At 45.8% G+C, this 19,398-nt stretch overlaps 1 protein-coding gene across 1 annotated transcript in view; it reads left to right on the plus strand.

The window, feature by feature from the left end:
- VWA3B (von Willebrand factor A domain containing 3B) overlaps positions 1–19,398 on the plus strand; it is a 241,472-nt gene that overhangs the window by 219,665 nt on the left and 2,409 nt on the right. Inside the window, exons 24-26 of the mRNA XM_032255362.1 lie at positions 5,587–5,711; positions 8,058–8,195; positions 11,297–11,397. Coding sequence (XP_032111253.1) covers positions 5,587–5,711; positions 8,058–8,195; positions 11,297–11,397 — 364 coding nt within the window. The remainder of the gene's footprint in view (positions 1–5,586; positions 5,712–8,057; positions 8,196–11,296; positions 11,398–19,398) is intronic.

Here is a 19,398-nt window from a genome sequence, read left to right on the forward strand (position 1 = left end):
ACTCTTTCTAAAAAAAAAAAAAATTACACTGCAGATACATAGCTGGCCTTTCATAGGCATGATATCTATCAACAGTTAAAAGAATAATTATTATTTAAATTTAAATGAATAATTTTTTAGGTGGGAAAAAATACTTCAGCACGATTTTTGATTTCTAGCAGGCACGTATGTACAACTGACAACGAGGACAAGTTATGTGAAATGTGATAAATGTGCTTGAGAGTTGCCTGGATGAGAGTAAATATGGATCCCAGCACTTGAGATGAGAGTGTAGGCTCAGGCATGACACCTTTCTTTACAAGAAGTACTGAAAATCTTTCATTTCTCTGGGGCACAGATTTTCTAAGCGGTGATTGTAGGAGGCCACCCCTGCTTGTGAAATTTTGATTTTCTGAATTTGAGCCTTGGAGAGGGTTTTCTTGCTAAACTGACAGTCGAACGATAATGCTAAGAGTGGGGCTGGGCGCGATGGCTCACGCCTGTAATCCCAGCACTTTGGGAGGTTGAGAAGGGCAGATCACCTGAGGCCGAGAGTTCAAGACCAGCCTGACCAACATGGTGAAATCCCATCTCTACTAAAAATACAAATTAGCCGAGCGTGGTGGTGCGTGCCTGTAATCCCAGCTCCTCTAGAGGCTGAGGCAGGATAATTGCTTGAACCCAGGAAGCAGAGGTCACAGTGAGCTGAGATCACGCCACTGCACTCTAGCCTTGGTGACAGAGTGAGACTCCATCTCCAAAAAAGAAAAAAGAAAATAAAATGAGAAAAGGAACTGGATTCTAAGTGGTTGGGTTAGGGCTTGGGGTCAGTTTGCTGGCCAGGGCCCCAAAGAAATGTCGAATGGCTCAAACTTCCACCCAGCACCATCCTTGTGTGATGAGAAAATTCTAAAGACCTACTGGGGGAGTAGGGGAGACAGGGCTAATACCATGGCTACGTGCAATGCCTGAGGCCACAACGGAAACTTCTTTTCATGTGCAATCAGAAGCAGAAAGCACATACTGTGCTCCCAATAGCTGCATGGGATCTGACCAAGTGGGAGTTTTTAATTTGCAGTGTAATTAAACTACAATAAGTCAGCTTGAAGGAAATATTTGAATTTGGGCATATAATTAGTAATTTTGATTAGCGTCTAAGTAGTGAGCTTTGACTCAGCCAAATTGAGTAACAGTGTGGGTTATCTCCATGAGCTTAGTTTTTGGGCCCTTTCTCCCCAGTCACCTGATCCTTCCTTAATTGGGAATAACTTTACTTTTATAAGGCTTTTTTTTATTAAAAATTCAAACATACAGAAAAGTCGCAAGAATAATACAGTGAACCCCTGTATACTCTTTACCCAGATTTGCCAATTTTTAACATTTGGTCACATTTTATCACATATTTTATTTTATTCTCTCTCTGTGTCTCCCTCTCTCTCTGTCTCCCTCTCTCTTTCTCTCTCTCTCTCTCTCTCTCTCACACACACACACACACACCCCTTATGTTTTTAGAACTCTTAGAAATTAGGTAACATTTATCATTATTTTATCCCTTAACACATCAGTGTGTATTAAGAGTAAAAATAATCTCTCAACAAAACCACGATAAAGTTAGAAAATTCAAAAAATGTAACATTGTTATATTATATATTTTGATTTCATTAATTGTCGCAATAATGGCCTTTGTCACATTTATTTTCTCCAGTACAGGTCTCAGCCCAGAATCGTGTATTGCATCTCGTGGGCATGTCTCTTTAGTCTTCTTTATCTTTCCTATTATCTTCCATGATAGTGACATTATTTAAGTGTAAGGCCAGTTATTTTATAGAATGGTCCTCGATTTGGGTTAGATTAGATTCAGGTTATCATTCCCTGCCAGGATACTGCCTAAGTGATGTTGCGGCCCTCTGGGTCATCCTGTCTAGAGGCGCATGATGCTCACCTGCCCTCACTGGTGATGTTAATTTAGTTAACCTGTTCACTGTGAGTCACTCTTTTCCCTGATGCAAAAAAAAAAAAAAAAGGCCAAATAGAATTTTGCAGAACACAGGCATGGCATTATTGGTGAGTCCTTTTCTGGTAACTGTTGTTCAAAATCTCCTAAACATTTTTAACGAAAAACAGCTCACTTTAAAATGCACCTCAGCAGAAGGCAGGATTGGAGTCACTGGATTGGGGTGTCCAGTGCATAAGGCCAGGTCCACGCAGCTGAGCTGGCCAGGCTGGCTGTTGCCCCCATCGTTGGGATTGTGGCGGGGATTTCCCTGTGACTGATGCTATTCCAGGGGTCGGTGTGGGTTATCCAGTTGAGGAAATGACTGTGTTGCACAGAGTGATAGCCTGGCTCATCCGGATGCCGAAAGGCAAGGAGGAAGATGCATTTTCAACCCTTAATTTAAATCATTATATGTGGAAATTGGGTCATCCTTCCTGTTGTTCGGTGAGAAGCAGCATTTTACTTCAGGAACCCCACAGTGATTTCTGCACTATGCCATAAAAACAAGTTATAATGAAGAAAAATGGGGACAAAATGGAACGCTTTCTCAGGTGTAATGAGTTCGGGTCAGAAAATCCTACGTTTTCATTTATTTCCATTCTGCCTCTTGCCTCTGTTGGCCACACAGCTACAGCCACTTTGTTTCTCTGCACCTCAATGTCCCTGTCTTCTCCAACAGGATTTAAAACAAACCGTTCATAAGCTTGCTGTGTAGATTACATGTGATGATGTACAGCCCTTTGTTAATTCCACAGAAAGAGGTTTTCTGCATCCCATATGAAAGCTCCTCTTAGGAGATAGGGATAAACACCTCACCTCCTCTCCTGGAAAGGAGGGAGCAGTTTTCTGTTTCACAGCAGCTTAGAGCCTATCACAGCAAGTCAAACCAGCAAAAGGCAGCACAGCGTGTAGAAAGGAAACCTCCGAGACTGGAGGAAGAAGCGAACATGAGGACTGTGAAGGATGACACTGCCGAGGAGTGGGCAGCTGGAGGGATGCGCTGGCTGGAGCAGAGCGAAAGCCTGTCTGAAGAGGTGGAATTTCAGCTGGGCTTGGTATATCGAAAGGTTCTTAGAGCCAAAGGTTTAAAAAAATAAACTCCAGCCTCCAGCCTGAGAAAACCTGTTTGGAACAAAGGTTCAGAACTATTCGTGCCTTTTTCACCAAACAGACTGACGTCCACTGTTTACTCAGATTGTGACACCAACTCTCTGACCCTGAGCACCCGCAGCATTTCTGCTGAGGGCCTCCGCAGGAGTGCAGGCCCTTTCCCCAGCTGCGTACGGGACAGCCTCTGACTGAGGCAGGGAGCCGACTAGTTCCCAGGGAGGCACTGGGCTTACCAGCCTCCGCCCAGAGAAAGAGGGGAGGCAGTGGAGGCTCTGGGCCCACCAGCCTCCACCCAGAGAAGGAGGGGAGGCAGTGGAGGTTCGTCAGCTTGGCCACCCTCCAGAGCTCAGGTCTTCCAACAGGTCTCAGAGATTTTAGAGCTGGGAGATGCGACCTCACCTCTCAAGGCTGAGGACAGAGAGAAACTACAGGGTAAGGGAAGCCAAAAATTGGAGCTGATCTTGAATCAGGACACAAGAAATGGTAGCAATTCCTTAATGAGGTGGAGGAGCAGGTACAGAGGCTTAGCAGTGGTGGACAGGCCAGTCCTGGGCCCTCCAGCCGCCCAGAGTGCGGCCACAGCGGGGCCCATGAGGCCAAGTTGAAGGCGGACAGCGAGAAACTGTGCTTATATCTGTAGATGAACAAAGACCCACATCTACAAAGAAGGAAACTGAATTGAAGGAACTAAAAGGAAGTCATCATAACATTCCAAAAAGTTTAGGTTCAAAGAAGAAAGTCAGTGGTAAATGGTTTAGGCTTTGTCGGCTACACAGTCTCTGTCGCAACTTCTCAATTTAGGCAAACAACCGAAAAATTGCCTAGCAGGTTTGATACTAGATACTGCTAAGTCCCAGAGGCTAAGAATTTGGAGAGAGTCACATGGGCCAATGTGGCTGTGGTGGCAGCCCAGACCCTTCCCTGGGGCTGTGGGAGGGACGTGGGGCACACAGTGTGTGGCTCTTGTTTCCAGAATAGAAATAATTTCTAAAGGGTAGTATTTGCTTTTCTGATTAAAAGGATAAAGTCCGTTTATGATAGAAAATGTGTGAGTAATGTGTAAATATTTCAAAACCCAAATTAAACATTTTAGTCCAATAAGAAAACACACAATGACAAGCTGGCTTGTGTGTATTAAAAAAAAAAAATTCATCCCTTTGGCCATTTAAAACAAGACATGTGGATCGAGATGAAAATCAGCAGCTGTCTCTTTGCCCCATGAGAGGACGTGGGGCTTTGCTTAGCAGGCACATGAGCCAGGACCGGGGAGCCACTGCCCCACGTGCTGTGGAGCCCGGCGGGACGCACATGCACACTTCCATCTCCGTGAAGGTCTGTGAGCAGCTGATACTGCCAGGGAGGTGGCCAATGTCATCATCTCCCCGATCACGTCTAGAACCCCTTTCTAATGAGAAGATAAATTTTAAGTCACATAAATGTTTTAAAATGTGCATTTTAACACAGGTATTTTCTTTTCCTATAGTGATAATTTATTCTAATAATTATATTAATTAAAATGTATAACAAAATTATTATATAATTAAATAATATATATGTGTGTACATATACTAGACTGGTGCAAAAGTCATTGTGGTTTTGGTCGCTTTTTTTAATGGCAAAAACCACAATTACTTTTACACTAACCTTTTGTATCTATCATGCGCTCCTTTAGTATAACTAAAAATGAAACTTCTTACCTCTTTTTTCTTTCTTTCTTTCTTTCTTTTTTGAGATGGAATTTTGCTGTTGTCATCGGGAGTACAATGGCGCAATCTCAGCTCACTGCAACCTCCACCTCCCAGGTTCAGGCAATTCTCCTGCCTCAGCCTCCCAAGTAGCTGGGATTACAGGTGCCCACCATGCCTGGCTAATTTTTGTATTTTTAGTAGGGACAGTGTTTCACCATGCTGGCCAGGCTGATCTCGGACTCCTGACCTCAGGTGATCCACCTGCCTCAGCCTCTCAAAGTGTGGGGATGACAGGCATGAGCCACCACGCCCAGCCTTACCTCTTTTTTCTTTGTTCCTTTCAGCTGTACATTTTGGGGAAGCTGAGTATGTTCACTCTAGTCAGATGAAAAGCTGATTTGGATGGGAGTTTATATTTCCTTTTTACTTTCACGATTTAATTAACAACATGTATTTTCTATCTTTAAGTATTATGGAAGAAGACAGAGGCAAAGTAAATGAACAAATCAGGTGGTAGGAGGTGTTTGGGAGGAGGATCTTTATTTCCAGGACCAATGCTCTTGTCAGGACAGAGGCTGATAGTGTCGGATGAACAGGTCTCATGCATTCTCTGTGGTTCTCATCTCAGCAGGTGCCCAGACCAGGCATTGTGTGCATCACCACTTTGAGTTGTTCAACCCAGTAGGTATCCTATGGTACTCAACATTATCTGCTGGAGAAATCAAAGGGGCACACTGATTTAAACAGGCAATGTGTGCACAAGCCTAACAAAGCGATGCTATTTGTCTTTATGTTTTCTTTGATTCTTTCTAGGGGTTGTGAAGAAGTGTGTGAGCCCCACCCAAGCACTGGTGGGTTTCAGGTACGGAGACACCAAGGTTGTGTCCACCTCCTTCATCATGCCTGTAGGGGGCGCCATGCCCTGCCCGCTGCTCCAGGTACTCATTCCCTGATGTGTTCTGGGGCCATTTTTCACCATCCACAGACTTCTGGATAACAGAGGACACCAAGACCGCTGTTTGGCCCTTTGCCAAACCTACGCGGGCTCCTGCAGGGAGGGTGTGTTTGGGCAGGAAGAACAGTGGCCCCTGTTCTGGGACCTGTTGCCTCGCAATTTCTTTGCTCGTGACCCTGACCTGCCGACTCCCTGTCACGTAGCTCAGGGCTGCACAGTCTTGCTCGCATTGCACCTTGAGGTCCTTGTCCCTTTGCAAGACAGTAGATGGTTGGGGGAAAGCCATTGCTGTAGCTGCCAGTACTGTTGACACTTTTTTTTTTTAATCGGAACTCATTGTAATTATATTTACTAAAATGTTTTATATTTGCATCATTTGTCCCCGAGCTTCAGTGGTCAGTAAGGGCCCCGGAGTATGAGGGTTTCCTGTTAAATGGTTTTTGAAAAAGCAAATATACATTGATCAGGCTTTCTTTATCTTTAACCATCACTGCTCATTTGCTCATCTTTCCTTCCATTGAACATCTTTTAAATTAATTAATCTATGAATTTTCAAACATTAGATAGCAATCTATATACATTTCTATAGAAAAATTAAAGATGCATTTTAAATGGAAGCCTTTTGTTATCCCAGAATGACACCACAAATGAGATTTCCACAGGTCCTATGGTTAAGGCAAGTGTCTTTGAAAGTGGCAAGAATTCTTCCAGCTCACTAGGGGATTGCTGATTAAATCTTACCAACACAAACACGGCTTTCTTATATATCTCTTCTGCAAAAGATTCTATTCTATTCCATAATATTATATTATAATATAAAATATAATAACAAGGACAGAGGTAGCACTTTCCTTGGCACTGTGGTCAGCTGGTGTCAGATGGTGAATCGTAATGCACAGCTACCACAAATGTGCCTTCCACACATGTGTTACCGGAAGAAAGGCTGTGAGTGTGAGTTGTTCAGGTCCTTGCTGTTTTGAACAAAGAATTGAACAATATGCACAAATAAAGTAACAAAGGAATGGAACACAGGAACAAAGCATGGAAAGCAGGGATTTATTAAAGTGGGAAAGCACTCCACACGGTGGGAATGGGCCCGAGCAAGCGGCTCAGGGGCGCTGTTGCAAAAATTTCTGGGTTTTAAGTACTCCTTCTGAGGTTCTTATGGACTACCCCTTATCTGGATGAAGGATTTGGTCTGTGGCTAATTAAAGGCTGAGGTGAATTGCTGCCCGCAGCCAATCCAAGGCACACTCCCTTTCCCTCTGAGCCAGGGTGGAAGGGGAGGGTTGCAGGCAAAGTGGCCTTTGATCCTTTGCTACTGGGTGTGAGCGATGGGGTTTTTCCTTTTGGTTTATCTTTAGAAGTTTGTGGCGATTGGCCTTAGGTTCTCTGCCCCCAGACCCAGATGTTTTCCCTTTGATTTAACTTTAGGAAATTATCACGAATTGGCCCCAGATTCCCTGCCCACGGACGTTGGTACTTTCCCTTGATTCAGCTTTAGAAAGTCAGCACGAATTGACCTTAAGTTTCCTGATGCCGTACCCTGTTCTCCTGCCTCAGATGAGCCAGATTAATGTGTTCTTATCTGCTCACAGATGCATCAGAAGCTGTGCCATGTCTGTTTCATTCTCTGGCCACTATCCTAATTCCAGCTCCAAGGTCCAGGAGTAGAGGGCAATCTTGCAGAGCACCCCACTGCTGTGTTTCGCCCAATGTTAGCCCAGTGGAGAAGCGCTGGAGGAGGAATCCGAGAATTCATCCTTGGGCCTCTGTTTCTGCTTCCTAGTCAGAGCCCTGGCCCACAGCAGTGCTCTTGTGCCCTGATGATGCACAAGGGCCCACAGCCTCTGCGAGTCTCTCCACAGCATACTCTTTCTGCTGCAAGTTCTCTGTTTGCGACTTTTACCTGTGGATTCTGGGTGTATGCTTTGGAGCAACATTAAACAGACCTCTACCTTCCTACATCTTGGTGACAGCCCTTCTGGCAGATGAAGACACTGTTTATGTTTGCATGACAAACACCCCAGGTTCTTTCAACTACTACTCTCTTTGGGATGCGGTTTCCAGAACCCTCCCCATCTTGCTGGCTGTTCCCTGGACCCCAGTCAGCTGTCGAAGTCCTACTAAAATGGGGTTTTCCAAACTGATCACAACATTTCGGATGTGGCCCAATGTTGGAATTCTTTCTTAACTGAGAAAAAAAATACGTATTTGAATTTTAGCATCAGTAATTGCCAATTGCCTTGGAGTGTTTTAAAATGAGCTTATATTAACATTGTCTGTACAATCCATAAGCAAAACATTTGCTATATGTTCTCCTCTGCAGGTTGGAGATTATGTGTTTGCCAAAATCGTGATACCTAAAGGATTTGACTTCTACGTCCCTGCCATTGTCATAGCACTTCCCAATAAGCATGTGGATGCAGAAAAATTCTACACGGTTTTGAAGTGTAACAACCGGAGAGTAAGTAGATTCTCACTTAGCAAAGGACTTTCTCCTGGGCAGTGCCAAGCTGTTTCCTGGCACTTCAAGGCGTCTTGATGAATGGTTTCCCTGGCTGCGTCTGCTGCCCTACTCTCTACTCCCTGTGTTTTGGCTTTTGCCCACTGTGCCACACACCCTGCCTTCACTGAAGCGACCACGGCCTCTGACGCCCTCTGTGTGGTCCTTTGGCTCTCATTGCTGAACCGTGCTTTGCATTTGATGGAGGGGCAGGCTCACTCTAGGCTCTCTCTCTCGATTTCCGTCCTCCTCATCCTCCTCGTCCTCCTGCTTAGACTGCCCCTTCCTTGTGCTCCTCTGCTGACCCTGCAGACTTGGGCACCTTCTGGGTCCCTCTCAGTGCTGTCCTCTTCTGCCTCCTCCCGGTATCTCTCGAAGTCACCTTCCATCTCTGGACATCTCCTCTGTGCCAGAAGTGCCAGCCCTGTGCTCCTGCCTTGAGCTCCAACCCTGTGCTTCTAGCTGGGTCCTCCTGGAACGCTTCCTCAGGGTGAGCACCGGCAATTCAGACTCCGCAAGCCAATGCACCCCCTTTCCCCAAGCACCTTCTTCTCTTCTGTGTCCCCTGTACTGGGGTGCCACTACCTGGTTTCCCATCTCCTACTTGCTTAGAAACCACCTCCAGAGTTGGTAGAAGTTGGGAGACGTAAGGGTGGACAGGGACAAAATGGAGTCGAGTGGAAAGAACACAGGCTTTCCAATCAAAAGATCTGTGTCAGGATTATTTGAACATTCACTCTGCTCTTTATTGGTTGTCTGACCTGGGCAGGTTGCTTCACCCCCTGAGACTCGGTTTGATCACATATAAAATGATTATTTTACATATCTATATTTGTCTATGTATACCCTACAGGGTGAGTGTGAGGCTTGAAGAAAAGACACGTAAGCGATCTGTGTGTCTGACAGGAGGTGTTGGGCAACGGAGTGGTGAAGTGGCTGCAGAGGTTAGCACATCACTCAGCTCCCTTCCTTCTGCACCCCCCAGGGCCAGTGAGTGGGAATGACTGTGATAACTGCATCATCTCTAGAATGATTTGCTCATTGGACAGGTGTTCGTTAAGGGTCTATATTGTCTATTGGATCATTTGACTTTTTTATTGACTGGGGAGGTCTTCTGTGTCTTCTGAGTAGTAATTCTTGGCAATATATGCAGCCAGTATTTTTCCCCGTCTGTTACTTGTCTTTTAACTTTGGAATCTTTGTTGACAGAGAAGCGTTAAATTTTAATATGGTCAAATTTATCCCTTTTCTCATTTATGAACTGCCCTTTCTATATTTGTTTAAGAAATCCTTCCTTAATTATGTATTTCTCTATGTTGTTTTTCTAAAAGTTTTAGAAGAATTCTTTATCAGTTTACAAAACTGATGATGATATTTGCCTGATTGACGTCCCCTGCCTCCTCCCAATCCACACACATGCTTCGAGTCACCCTTAGAGAAAATCCCCCCAGGACCCCAGTGTGGCCCCAGCCTGCTCCATGAGCTTGACCTCCAGCCAGGTGGAAGGCTCACAGCTTCCTGAATGCAGTGGGCTTTTCCAAGCCCTAGGCTTTTGCCTTTTCCTGGGCTGCCCTTCCCATCTCCTTTCCCCTAAACTCCTGTCATCCTAAAGACTCCACCTGATCGTGACTTCCTGCAGGGCCATCGGGTTCCTCCTGTCCACTACACTGCCCTTGCCAAACTGGCTTCGTCACCAACCTCTCAACCCTTAAAGGCAGTGACCGCGTCTATTCACCTTTGTTCCTCCCAGCACAGCCCCTGATGAAGAGAAGGGTCTTACAATTTTTTTTAATTACTTGAATGAATGACATTCTTAATAGAAAATGAAATTGTCTTGATGGAAGACTTAATATGCCTGGAAAACAGACCAACAAGTGAACTTTATTGGTTAGCAAAAAGCCAGATAACAGTGGCTGACTCTCCTAGGCCCTTAGTATGTGCCATGGATTTACTGTGTAAATCCAAGCGCTTTACACAGAGTGGACACTTGGATCCTCAGAACACCATTAGGCAGGGACTATTATTATCTTGATTTCCAGAAAAAGAATTGAATCAAGCGGTTAAAGCACACACCTGGTGTGTAGAGCAGGCATTTGGATACAGACAATCTGGCTCCATGGCCTGCCCTCTAAACTACCGTGCCCAGCTGCCTAGAATACAGAATAAAAATATCCAGGGCATCAGGCAGTTACATCAGGGAGAGGGGCATGGGAAATGAATTTTAAGGTTAAGGGCAAAGGAGAAAGCTCATCAGAGCCAGCAGCCACAAGAGCACTGTATCCAACCCAATAGAACAAGCAAAAAAGGAGGTGTCCTCTCATCAACCCAGAAGAAAAACCCTTGGAGATCAATGGAGTTTCCTGAAGCTGTCTGGATAGCAGTAGAGAAGCAGTCTGGAACGGCAGAGCATGGGGAAGCCTTCCTCTTCCTGACATGTGGCACCGCTATGGGGGTATCAACTGTGAAAGGGAGGGAGAGATGTTTTAAGAGATGTCCCCAGGTATGCCCCAGGGTGCGGGGAGAGATGAGGCAGTTGGCCCAGGATCTCCAAGGGGAAGCCGCAGAGCCCAGGAAAAGACCTTGGAATTTACCTACAGGTCATGGGGGACATGGGACCCTGGAGACTACAGGGGCATGGCCAGGGGGAAGGATACTGGAGATAGTTCTGATAGGAACTTGGGGAGACCCAAAGAGGCTGAAGGTGGGGCTTTCAGCAAAAGTGGTGGCCAAAAGCTGAAATAAAGATAGAAAGCAAGGTGGTTATATGAAGCTCTGTGTGTGTGTGTGTGTGTGTGTGTGTGTGTGTGTGTGTGTGTGTGTCTTCCGTGGGTAGACTTGGAAATTGATCCAGAATATGGAGAAATGACAGAGAGGACTCAATGATGACTTATTCAGCAAATAATTATCAAGTGAGGTTCTGAATTTAAACTACTCTTTTAAGTGTCACCCTGAATAGGATAATGACTAGAAGCTATTATAATGGGTTGAGCTAGAATAAAATTATATCTGAATTGTGGACATTTCTGATTTAAATTGAGTGAATTCTGTTGGTATTATTACAGGAATTTTGCCCTCGGAGTGCACTTATTAAGATCAGCCAAAACAAGTATGCGCTCTCCTGCTCTCATATAAAGTCACCCCCAATTCCTGAGGATCCAAAAGTGTAAGTTCACTCAATTTTTATCTCTTGAATTTTAATTTATATCCTTGCACTTTTAATCTGTTTTCGAGATGAGATCCATGACCTCTTAATACTAGGGAAGAAAAGCAGAGATGGAGAATGTCCTACTTAAAATGTAGCTCTCTGATATTATCCCTTCAACATCACACCTTTCACCTGCTATTTATTCATCTGGTTCTAATCTCAAATTCAACATTATTTGACCCTTCAGAAAAGTATTCATGAATATGTGATGAATATGAAGGAATTGTTCCCCTTTTATCTGTAAAGATTCAGGGACTTCTAATTAAATTGCGTTTGGGTCCAGTCACCTACCCACCTCTCCCCTTGCTGGGAGGTGGGAGCGAGGGGCTGGTCCTGCTTGCCTGTAGCCAGGTCAGCATATAGGTGGGCGGTGGCTTCCTAGGGCTGCAGTGGGGTGAACACATTTTCAGCTGAGGCAGTAGGATTGCCAAAAGCTATAACGGTGGACTAAAGGCAAGGCAGAAGGAAAGGGGGAGGCCTGCAGGGCAAACAAAAACCCAAGTCCATGGGTCCAATGAGGGGCATCAAAATTGGGGTCATGGCGCCATGACCTTGGAGTCAAGGACATACAAAAAGAGGTAAAGGTGGATGTTGAGCACGTGTTGGGGAAAAGGATCCAGGAAACATCTTCCAGTTTCTCTTAGAGTCTGCAGGCTGTCTTTGAGTGCTAACTTCATTCTTCCTGATGGCCTTGCCTTCGGCTTCATCACAGAATCATTAGACAGTCTCTCCCTCCACTTCTGATCTCCCAGCTCTGGGCTTATGGAAGTCTCTGCCTTTGCCCTGATGTCAGAGAATCAGTGTCCTTCTTTTCACCCCAGGCCAGTCTGTCCACTGGGCTCCAGAGGCCCCTCTTCCACTGCCTCAAGTCCTGGATTCATCAGTGATCTCTGGACTCTTCTTACCTCCCTCCTTAGCTCCTCTTCACTGAGTCCTTCACCTCAGCAAGTACACAGGTTTGCCTCCTGTTCACACACATGCAGCACCCACAAACTCCTAAATAAATCCCACTCCCTCAGTTCTACAGTATGACCCAGGATGCTCCCTGCCCTTCACTGCCAAGCTCCATGCGCCACTGGAGAGACTCCCCTGCCTCCTGTTCACTCCTGAGCCTTGGGTATCAGCGTCCGCCCTCACCCCTCCAATAAACTCCTTCCACAGAGGCCAGAGGGGACCTCTTACCTGGCTGCACCGGTGAGCTTCACCCTCACTGACTGAGCCTGCTCCTGCAGTCGCCTTGGACACCACCGGCCACGCCCTTCTGCCCTAACCCCTCCTCTTAGGCTTGTTGCGGCTCCACCTCTCTGGGTTTTCTCCTGCCTGACTTCACAGCCACCCACTGCTTCCAAGACTCCCTTCACACTAAGTGTAGTGGAAAGTGAGAGATTTGGAGAGACCAATGGAGTTGCAGGAGGATTTTATTTAACATGATTACAGGCTTAGTGGAATGGCTTTTTAATTTTGAGCAAAGGACAAAGAAAACGGGGTGCCTTTTATGTACCTGGGTGGTACAGGATGAAGAAGCGGGAAGTGGGTTTACAGAAGCCAGAACAAAGAGCAATTAATTAACTTGTAACATGTTTTGTGATGTACTTTACATTTGAAAAGTAACGTTGTGAGAGACACATTTTGCAGTTTTTATTTGTTCTGTGACCCTGCAGCTGGTTAGAAAGAAAAACAGGACTTTTTAGATGCCTGGGAACTTTGCTAAGAATGTGGGGAGGGTAGATCAGGTTCAGTGCTTTGCAGGAAGACAGTTATTCTGCCTGAAACAGAGCTGGGAGGTATCGTATTAAACAACACACAACACAGCAAAATTTACTGTATTATATAGCAACTACACATTAGACAGTTTTGTTTTACTCTTATTGCTATTATTTAATTTCTTTCTTCATAAGGACCTCATGTCTCCTTCTCCAACACAGGCTGCTCTCCTGCGCTTGTGTGTCACAGTCAGAAACCGAGCGTGGGCCCTGAGATAGATTTTTTGAAAGCCCCCCACCCTCAGCTGGTTGCACGGTGCAGCCATGTTGGGTAACTATAGGGGAAGAGCATTGGAACCAAAACTGGATTTACCTCCCAGCCCTGCTGTCGGTTTTGTGGTTGCTCATCGACCCTGAGCTCTTCTGCAAGATGGTGGTGGTGTGAAGATAGGAATGGTCATTGTCTGGCAGGCGTTTGGCACATTGTGGGAATAGCATTATTTCCAGCCACCCACTGGATATTTCTACCTGAGTGTATAGAATCTCAAAAGTTTAGGATATCTAAAACTGAAATAGCAGTTCCCCACAAACCTGCTCCTGTCTCAGCCTTCTCCCTCTCCATTCGCCCTTTCACCCACAAGTCACGGCGCTGTACAGCCAGAAAATCAGTCGTCATCTCTGGCTGCTGCTTACTCTTCACCTACCATGCCCCCTTGGTCTCCAGGTTACAGTGATCCTAAACTGGTCAGGAGCTCTCATGTCCTCCAGCCTCCTCCTGCCACAGTCCCAGTCACTCGTCAGAAGGCTCAGCAGAATCAACTTCCTCCCATGCAAATCTGCCTTTGCCTCTTCCCCACTTAAAAAGCCTTCAGAGTCCCGTCCCCATCATCCCTTCTTATCCCAGCTTAGCCTCTTGCTGGTCTGGCCCAGGCCTGACTACCTTACCTCATTTGTCCCTAGCCACCCCCAGCCAACCCGCCAGTGCCTTCTGCATACTAACCACTCTGAGCTATGTGTAGGTTTTGCCCGCACCATGCTTTCTCAGGTCTCTCTGCCTCCACCAGATTAAGTATTCTCTCTGGAAAACTATTTCTTGCCCTTGGCCACCTGGAGAACTCCAAGACTGAGCTCAAACATCAGCACCACCATGCAATGTCCCAGCACCCCAGGCCACTCCCCCCACCCGCCACCATGTAGTGAGGTGGTCCCACTGCAACCTGTAAAGGTTTCCGTTAAAGAAAATTTCCTTTGCATTGGACTCTGTAGGCACAAGTCCTTGAAAGTAGGGGACAGGTTCTATCTGCCTCTGAATCCCAGTTGCCAGAGTCCAGCTCACAGAATGCCCCCAATGACTATTTGAGAACAAATCATTATAGAAACACATGCTAGCAGATGCCCAGTGACACTCCTCTAGAGGTGTGCAGCTCTACAGAGAACCTTTCCTTAGCTATGGTTACCAAAAACATACGCTGCAATTGTTCATTCTTGGTCTAGATGGGCATGATACTTCATTGAAAGTAGCAGCACATTTTCTGTTAATCTCAAACTTCTACTCTGACAACAGTCCTTGCAGGTCTGGCTTCCGGTTCCTATGACGTCCAAATTACAGCTCCTTATAAAGGAAAATGAGCAGATGTATCTAGCTATTGCCCATTTTTACCAAACTCAATGTTATCATTATTTTAGAATGAAAATGCAGTTCTTTCTATGTTGAGAAAAGCCTTTGTTTTCCATCTTCCCCAGGCTTTATTTAAAGCTCTGCACTGTGAATTATCTACTCTCTCTTCTGGGCTTCACACAGTGGAAGTGTTCATTGACTCCCTTGTCCCCCATTGTAATTTCCACTCTTTTTTGTTCCGGCTGCCTCTGTGGGAGCAAGAGACTGAGTTTAGTTCTCTTAAGCAGAGGTCACATTCAACCCGTTAAGTTCAGAGCTTAACCTGTCTCTGTTTCTACAATCAGGACTAGCAGAACCGAGTACAAAAATGAAGGTGTAAGTCTGACTTTGTAACAATGCTGGGATTTTCTTCCGGTAGATCCTTTCCTCAGGAGTTCTTTCTCACTTGCTTTACAAATATGTTCCTTAGGGAGCGTTCATGCCACTATTCCAAATGAGGCCATCTAAAGAAACTCCTGATGCTTCCTTTCCAGGCTATTAAAGGCATATACTGTAGGTTACATCTCCAATAGAACATTATTTGACAAAATTTAATTTTCAAATATGGAATTTACTATAAGTATCTGCTTGCAGGGTAAGACAGGGGATACCCGGGCCCAGACAAGCCTCCGTCTTCCCCCACTCCTCCTTTCCTTCTTTCTGGGGGCCTTTCCTGCAGGTCGCTCTTCTGGCTTCTAAGTGAGGACGGGGCAGAGTGAAAGGCAGGAAGAAAGACATTTGAAGGCTGAAGAGCTCAAAACTGATTGAACAGGCCAGGCGCGGTGGCTCAAGCCTGTAATCCCAGCACTTTGGGAGGCCGAGGTGGGTGGATCACGAGGTCAAGAGATCGAGACCATCCTGGTCTACGTGGTGAAACCCCGTCTCTACTAAAAATACAAAAAATTAGCTGGGCATGGTGGCGCGTGCCTGTAATCCCAGCTACTCAGGAGGCTGAGGCAGGAGAATTGCCTGAACCCAGGAGGCGGAGGTTGCGGTGAGCCGAGATCGCGCAATTGCACTCAAGCCGGGGAAACATGAGTAAAACTCCGTCCAAAAAAAAAAAAAAAAAAAAAAAACTGATTGAACATGGCAAAAGCTGATGCACATTTTCATTTTCAACTTAAAATTTGACACCTAAATGATTCTTAAATACTTTTTTTAAACAAGGTTGTCTTATAAAGTATGTTATCAATATTGCTAAGTTCCACATGGCTCATTCTTTAAGGAAGGATGTGGTATTGCTGTATTCAACGTGAAACCAGTGATGTGGGTGCAGATTTTCTCTTTCCTTTGTAGCATTATGATGCCAGTCTCTGACACACAACTGAGAGGCATGTCTTCCAAGACTATGTCCGATGGAAGGAAATGACTGCTCTTCCTCTCCCTTAAGGAGCATGCCTGAGCTTTCTGCTATATTCCATGGCATCAGAGATGCCTTTTCTGAGGGAAAATGGTCCTTATCCTGTCTATAACTTCCTCCATTCAGAGAATACATGTGTAGTTTCTCCCATGTGGTACAAGAAGCAGGCAGAACAGGCGGATTTTGCTCCATTTGGCATCCTCTCTCCTTGCCAGGCCAGGGGACTCACAGAACAAGTCCCTCCCTGGCTGCCTCCCCTGGCATCTTTTTCCTAACAGAGGACTGTAGCCTCTGGCAGGGCAGGGGGAAGCACCTGGTGGTCTCAGACCCAGGTGGGTCTGAGCTCCAGCTGTTGGTGTTCTCCATTGGAGAGAGGTGCCTCTAGCAGGTGTTATTCAACCACCCACAGACTGGGGTCTCAGGCCACCTGAACTGAACACACACACGTGGTGCCACCTAACTAGCTAGAAATCTCTCCCGAATGAGCTGGAATCCTTCCTCCCCTCACCCTTAACAGAGCATGACTTGGGCAAATTACCTTCAAGATTCTTCCTTAAGAAGACTCTTGGCCTGGCGTGGCGGCTCACGCCTGTAACCCCAGCATTTTGGGAAGCCGAGATGGACAGATCATTTGAGGTCAGGAGTTCAAGACCAACCTGGCCAACATGATGAAACCCCACCTCTACTGAAAATACAAAAATTAGCTGGCTGTGATGGCATGTGCCTGTAATCCCAGCTACCCAGGAAGCTGAGGCAGGAAAATCACTTGAACCCAGGAGGTAGAGCATGCAGTGAGCCAAGATCGCGCCACTGCACTCCAGCCTGGGTGACAAAGTGAGACTCCATCTCAAAAAAAAAAGTTTCTTTAGAGGGTGTATGATTTATTTTTAAAAAATTAATAATAGCATTCCAAATGTGATATCAGGAAAGCAAAATAGTGCTCACCATTTCCTCTGTGCCCCAGAGGAACTGTGAGGCATCTGAAGGAAGCTGTTGGGTTCTGGGGCCCTGGAGGCGAGGCATGTTCTTCTCTTGCTGCTTGAGGGTCATTGTGTGGTCTTAGGACGCGGCCGTGTATGAGTCCGCAGATGGAGAGACCCTCCCAGGGCCAGGTGGGGTTTTTCTGGATTTCTGGTCAACTCCTGCTCCCTCAATTCCTGTTACACAAAATATTAGCCTCTCGTTATCTCTCTTTTGAACAGTTTAGTAACTTTTCATGAAGCCATTGGATTTGGGAGTATGTCCCAGCGGAAATGATCATGTCTGCGGTGTTTAATACTCCTCCCTCGACCCTGTGTAGTGTTGTGGACTCATATTGTCTCCTGACATCAGGGAAATTAAGTCATTGATTGAAGCTTCAAGATTCAGCACTGCCTCTGACATGACATTAGATGAATCACTCCCCTTAATCTTGCCTGGTCACTCCTGACGGTTTTCTCCTAAGAGGGATCTGTGCATTTGAAATCATTAAGCCTCTGAGGTCATTAGCTCCCTTCGTCCCCTCTGGTCAGATTAGGAGCCCATTTCTTATGCTAGAACAAAGCCCTGGAAAAATTGCAGTTCAGCAACAAACCCTGTCTGTGAGTGTCCTGTGTAATTCAGAAGGACACATGCCATTGCCTACGTTCAGGAAGCACCTAGTGGTGCCCTACGACTTCGGACAAGGGGACACAAGAGTCACAGAAATTCGCCAGCCCTGAGGGCCAGCGGTAGCAATTCAGATAGCAACAGCCTTTGCTTCTCAGTCTCTTCATTCTCCTCCCCTTCAGTTGTTGAAACTCTAAGGCCTCCCGGTGTTTACCAAACATCTGCTGGGTGCCTACTCCATGGGTCCTCTTGTTCTTTATGTTCTAAGACAGACTTACTGAGAGGGACACTTAGGGAAAAATACAAACGAGACCTCAGGGATCCAGCAGGATTACTGACAAGCTGACAATGCTTTATCCAGTGAAGGGGGTGGGTTCTGACCCCAGGAGGGCATAGAGTGGGCACTCAACACTTTCTTCCCAGAAGTGGAACTAGCACAGCGCCTGGCTGCCCTGCTCTGAACACACACCCATATTTATCATAGGTTGATCATGTTATTCAGCCAGATCTGTAGCCTAACATAATTAATAGAGCACCTAATTGAACTCTGTTTGGGCATGAAATTGGGTAAAAGAAAGCCATTCAGTGGGTCTTTTCCAGGAGTGCTGGTGCAGAACCCCCCCTGGCTGGAGGTTAAGACCCTGGTGGCCCTCCCCCTTCCACTGATGAGCTTGGGTCAGATAGGAGAGGGAGGTGCGTGGCACAGGGGTGGGGTTGAGGCCTTCACATCAGATTCACACCCACCCTGCCTCCCGCTCTCACCCCTCCCTATAAGGAGACATTTCCTTGTGAAAGATCTTGAACTTGGCTGACCTCAGCCATCCTGGAGCATGAAATACAGATGCCAAGCAGTATCTGCTTGCTTCAAGTAAAGACTTTTCCTTGATCAAAACTCCTACCTGCTTTTCGTACCAATCATGATGACTTGTACTGCTTTATTCTTATGCCAAAAGTAATGCATAGTTAATATAGTTTCTAAATTAAAAATGAGTGGAAATAACACAAAAACCACCCATAGTCCCACTTTTTGAAAGTGATCACCAGTTTTACCTTGGTATAGGTCCTTCTACAGTGTCTTCCCCACTGTGGTGATTCTTATTTCACCATAAGCTTATGCCAGCTTATATCAAAAAGCCGTATCTTTTTTCTCCTTATCGTGTATGACAATTGCAGCTTTTTGTAATGTCAAGAAAGTGACAGCTCTACTGGAATTCATTTTCCAGGAGTGATTGTGAATAGTTTAATGCAAGGGTTCCAGTCATCCTTATGGATTCACAATTTTCATAACAAAAATGAAGATGTAATATGCATTGTGTTGTGTAATGTTTTTTACACTTATATTTTTTCCAAATAACTTGTCATTTGCACCTTTTCGTGACAGTGTCACCTCATGTTTCATTATTGCCTCACTAGAATTCCATTATTCAGGTGGTCCATGAGTTGAGTGACCAGTCCCCTAGGTGACAGTTAAGTGACCGGTCCCCTAGGTGAGGGCTGTCCACACGCTGCTCTTGGGCCTCTCTTGTTCTTCCTCTTCCCAGAGTCCTCTGGGCAGGTGGGTAGGTGTCTCCTCTGCCTTGTTGTTTCTGTGCCTTTAGTGCCTGAAAAAATCTGCTTCTCACACCCCCTTCTTGTCACTCCTTCTTCTGAGA

This window comes from Sapajus apella, unplaced genomic scaffold (genome assembly GCF_009761245.1).
Source record: "Sapajus apella isolate SASKATOON/1434 unplaced genomic scaffold, GSC_monkey_1.0 scaffold89, whole genome shotgun sequence".
Classification (NCBI taxonomy): Eukaryota; Metazoa; Chordata; class Mammalia; order Primates; family Cebidae; genus Sapajus; species Sapajus apella.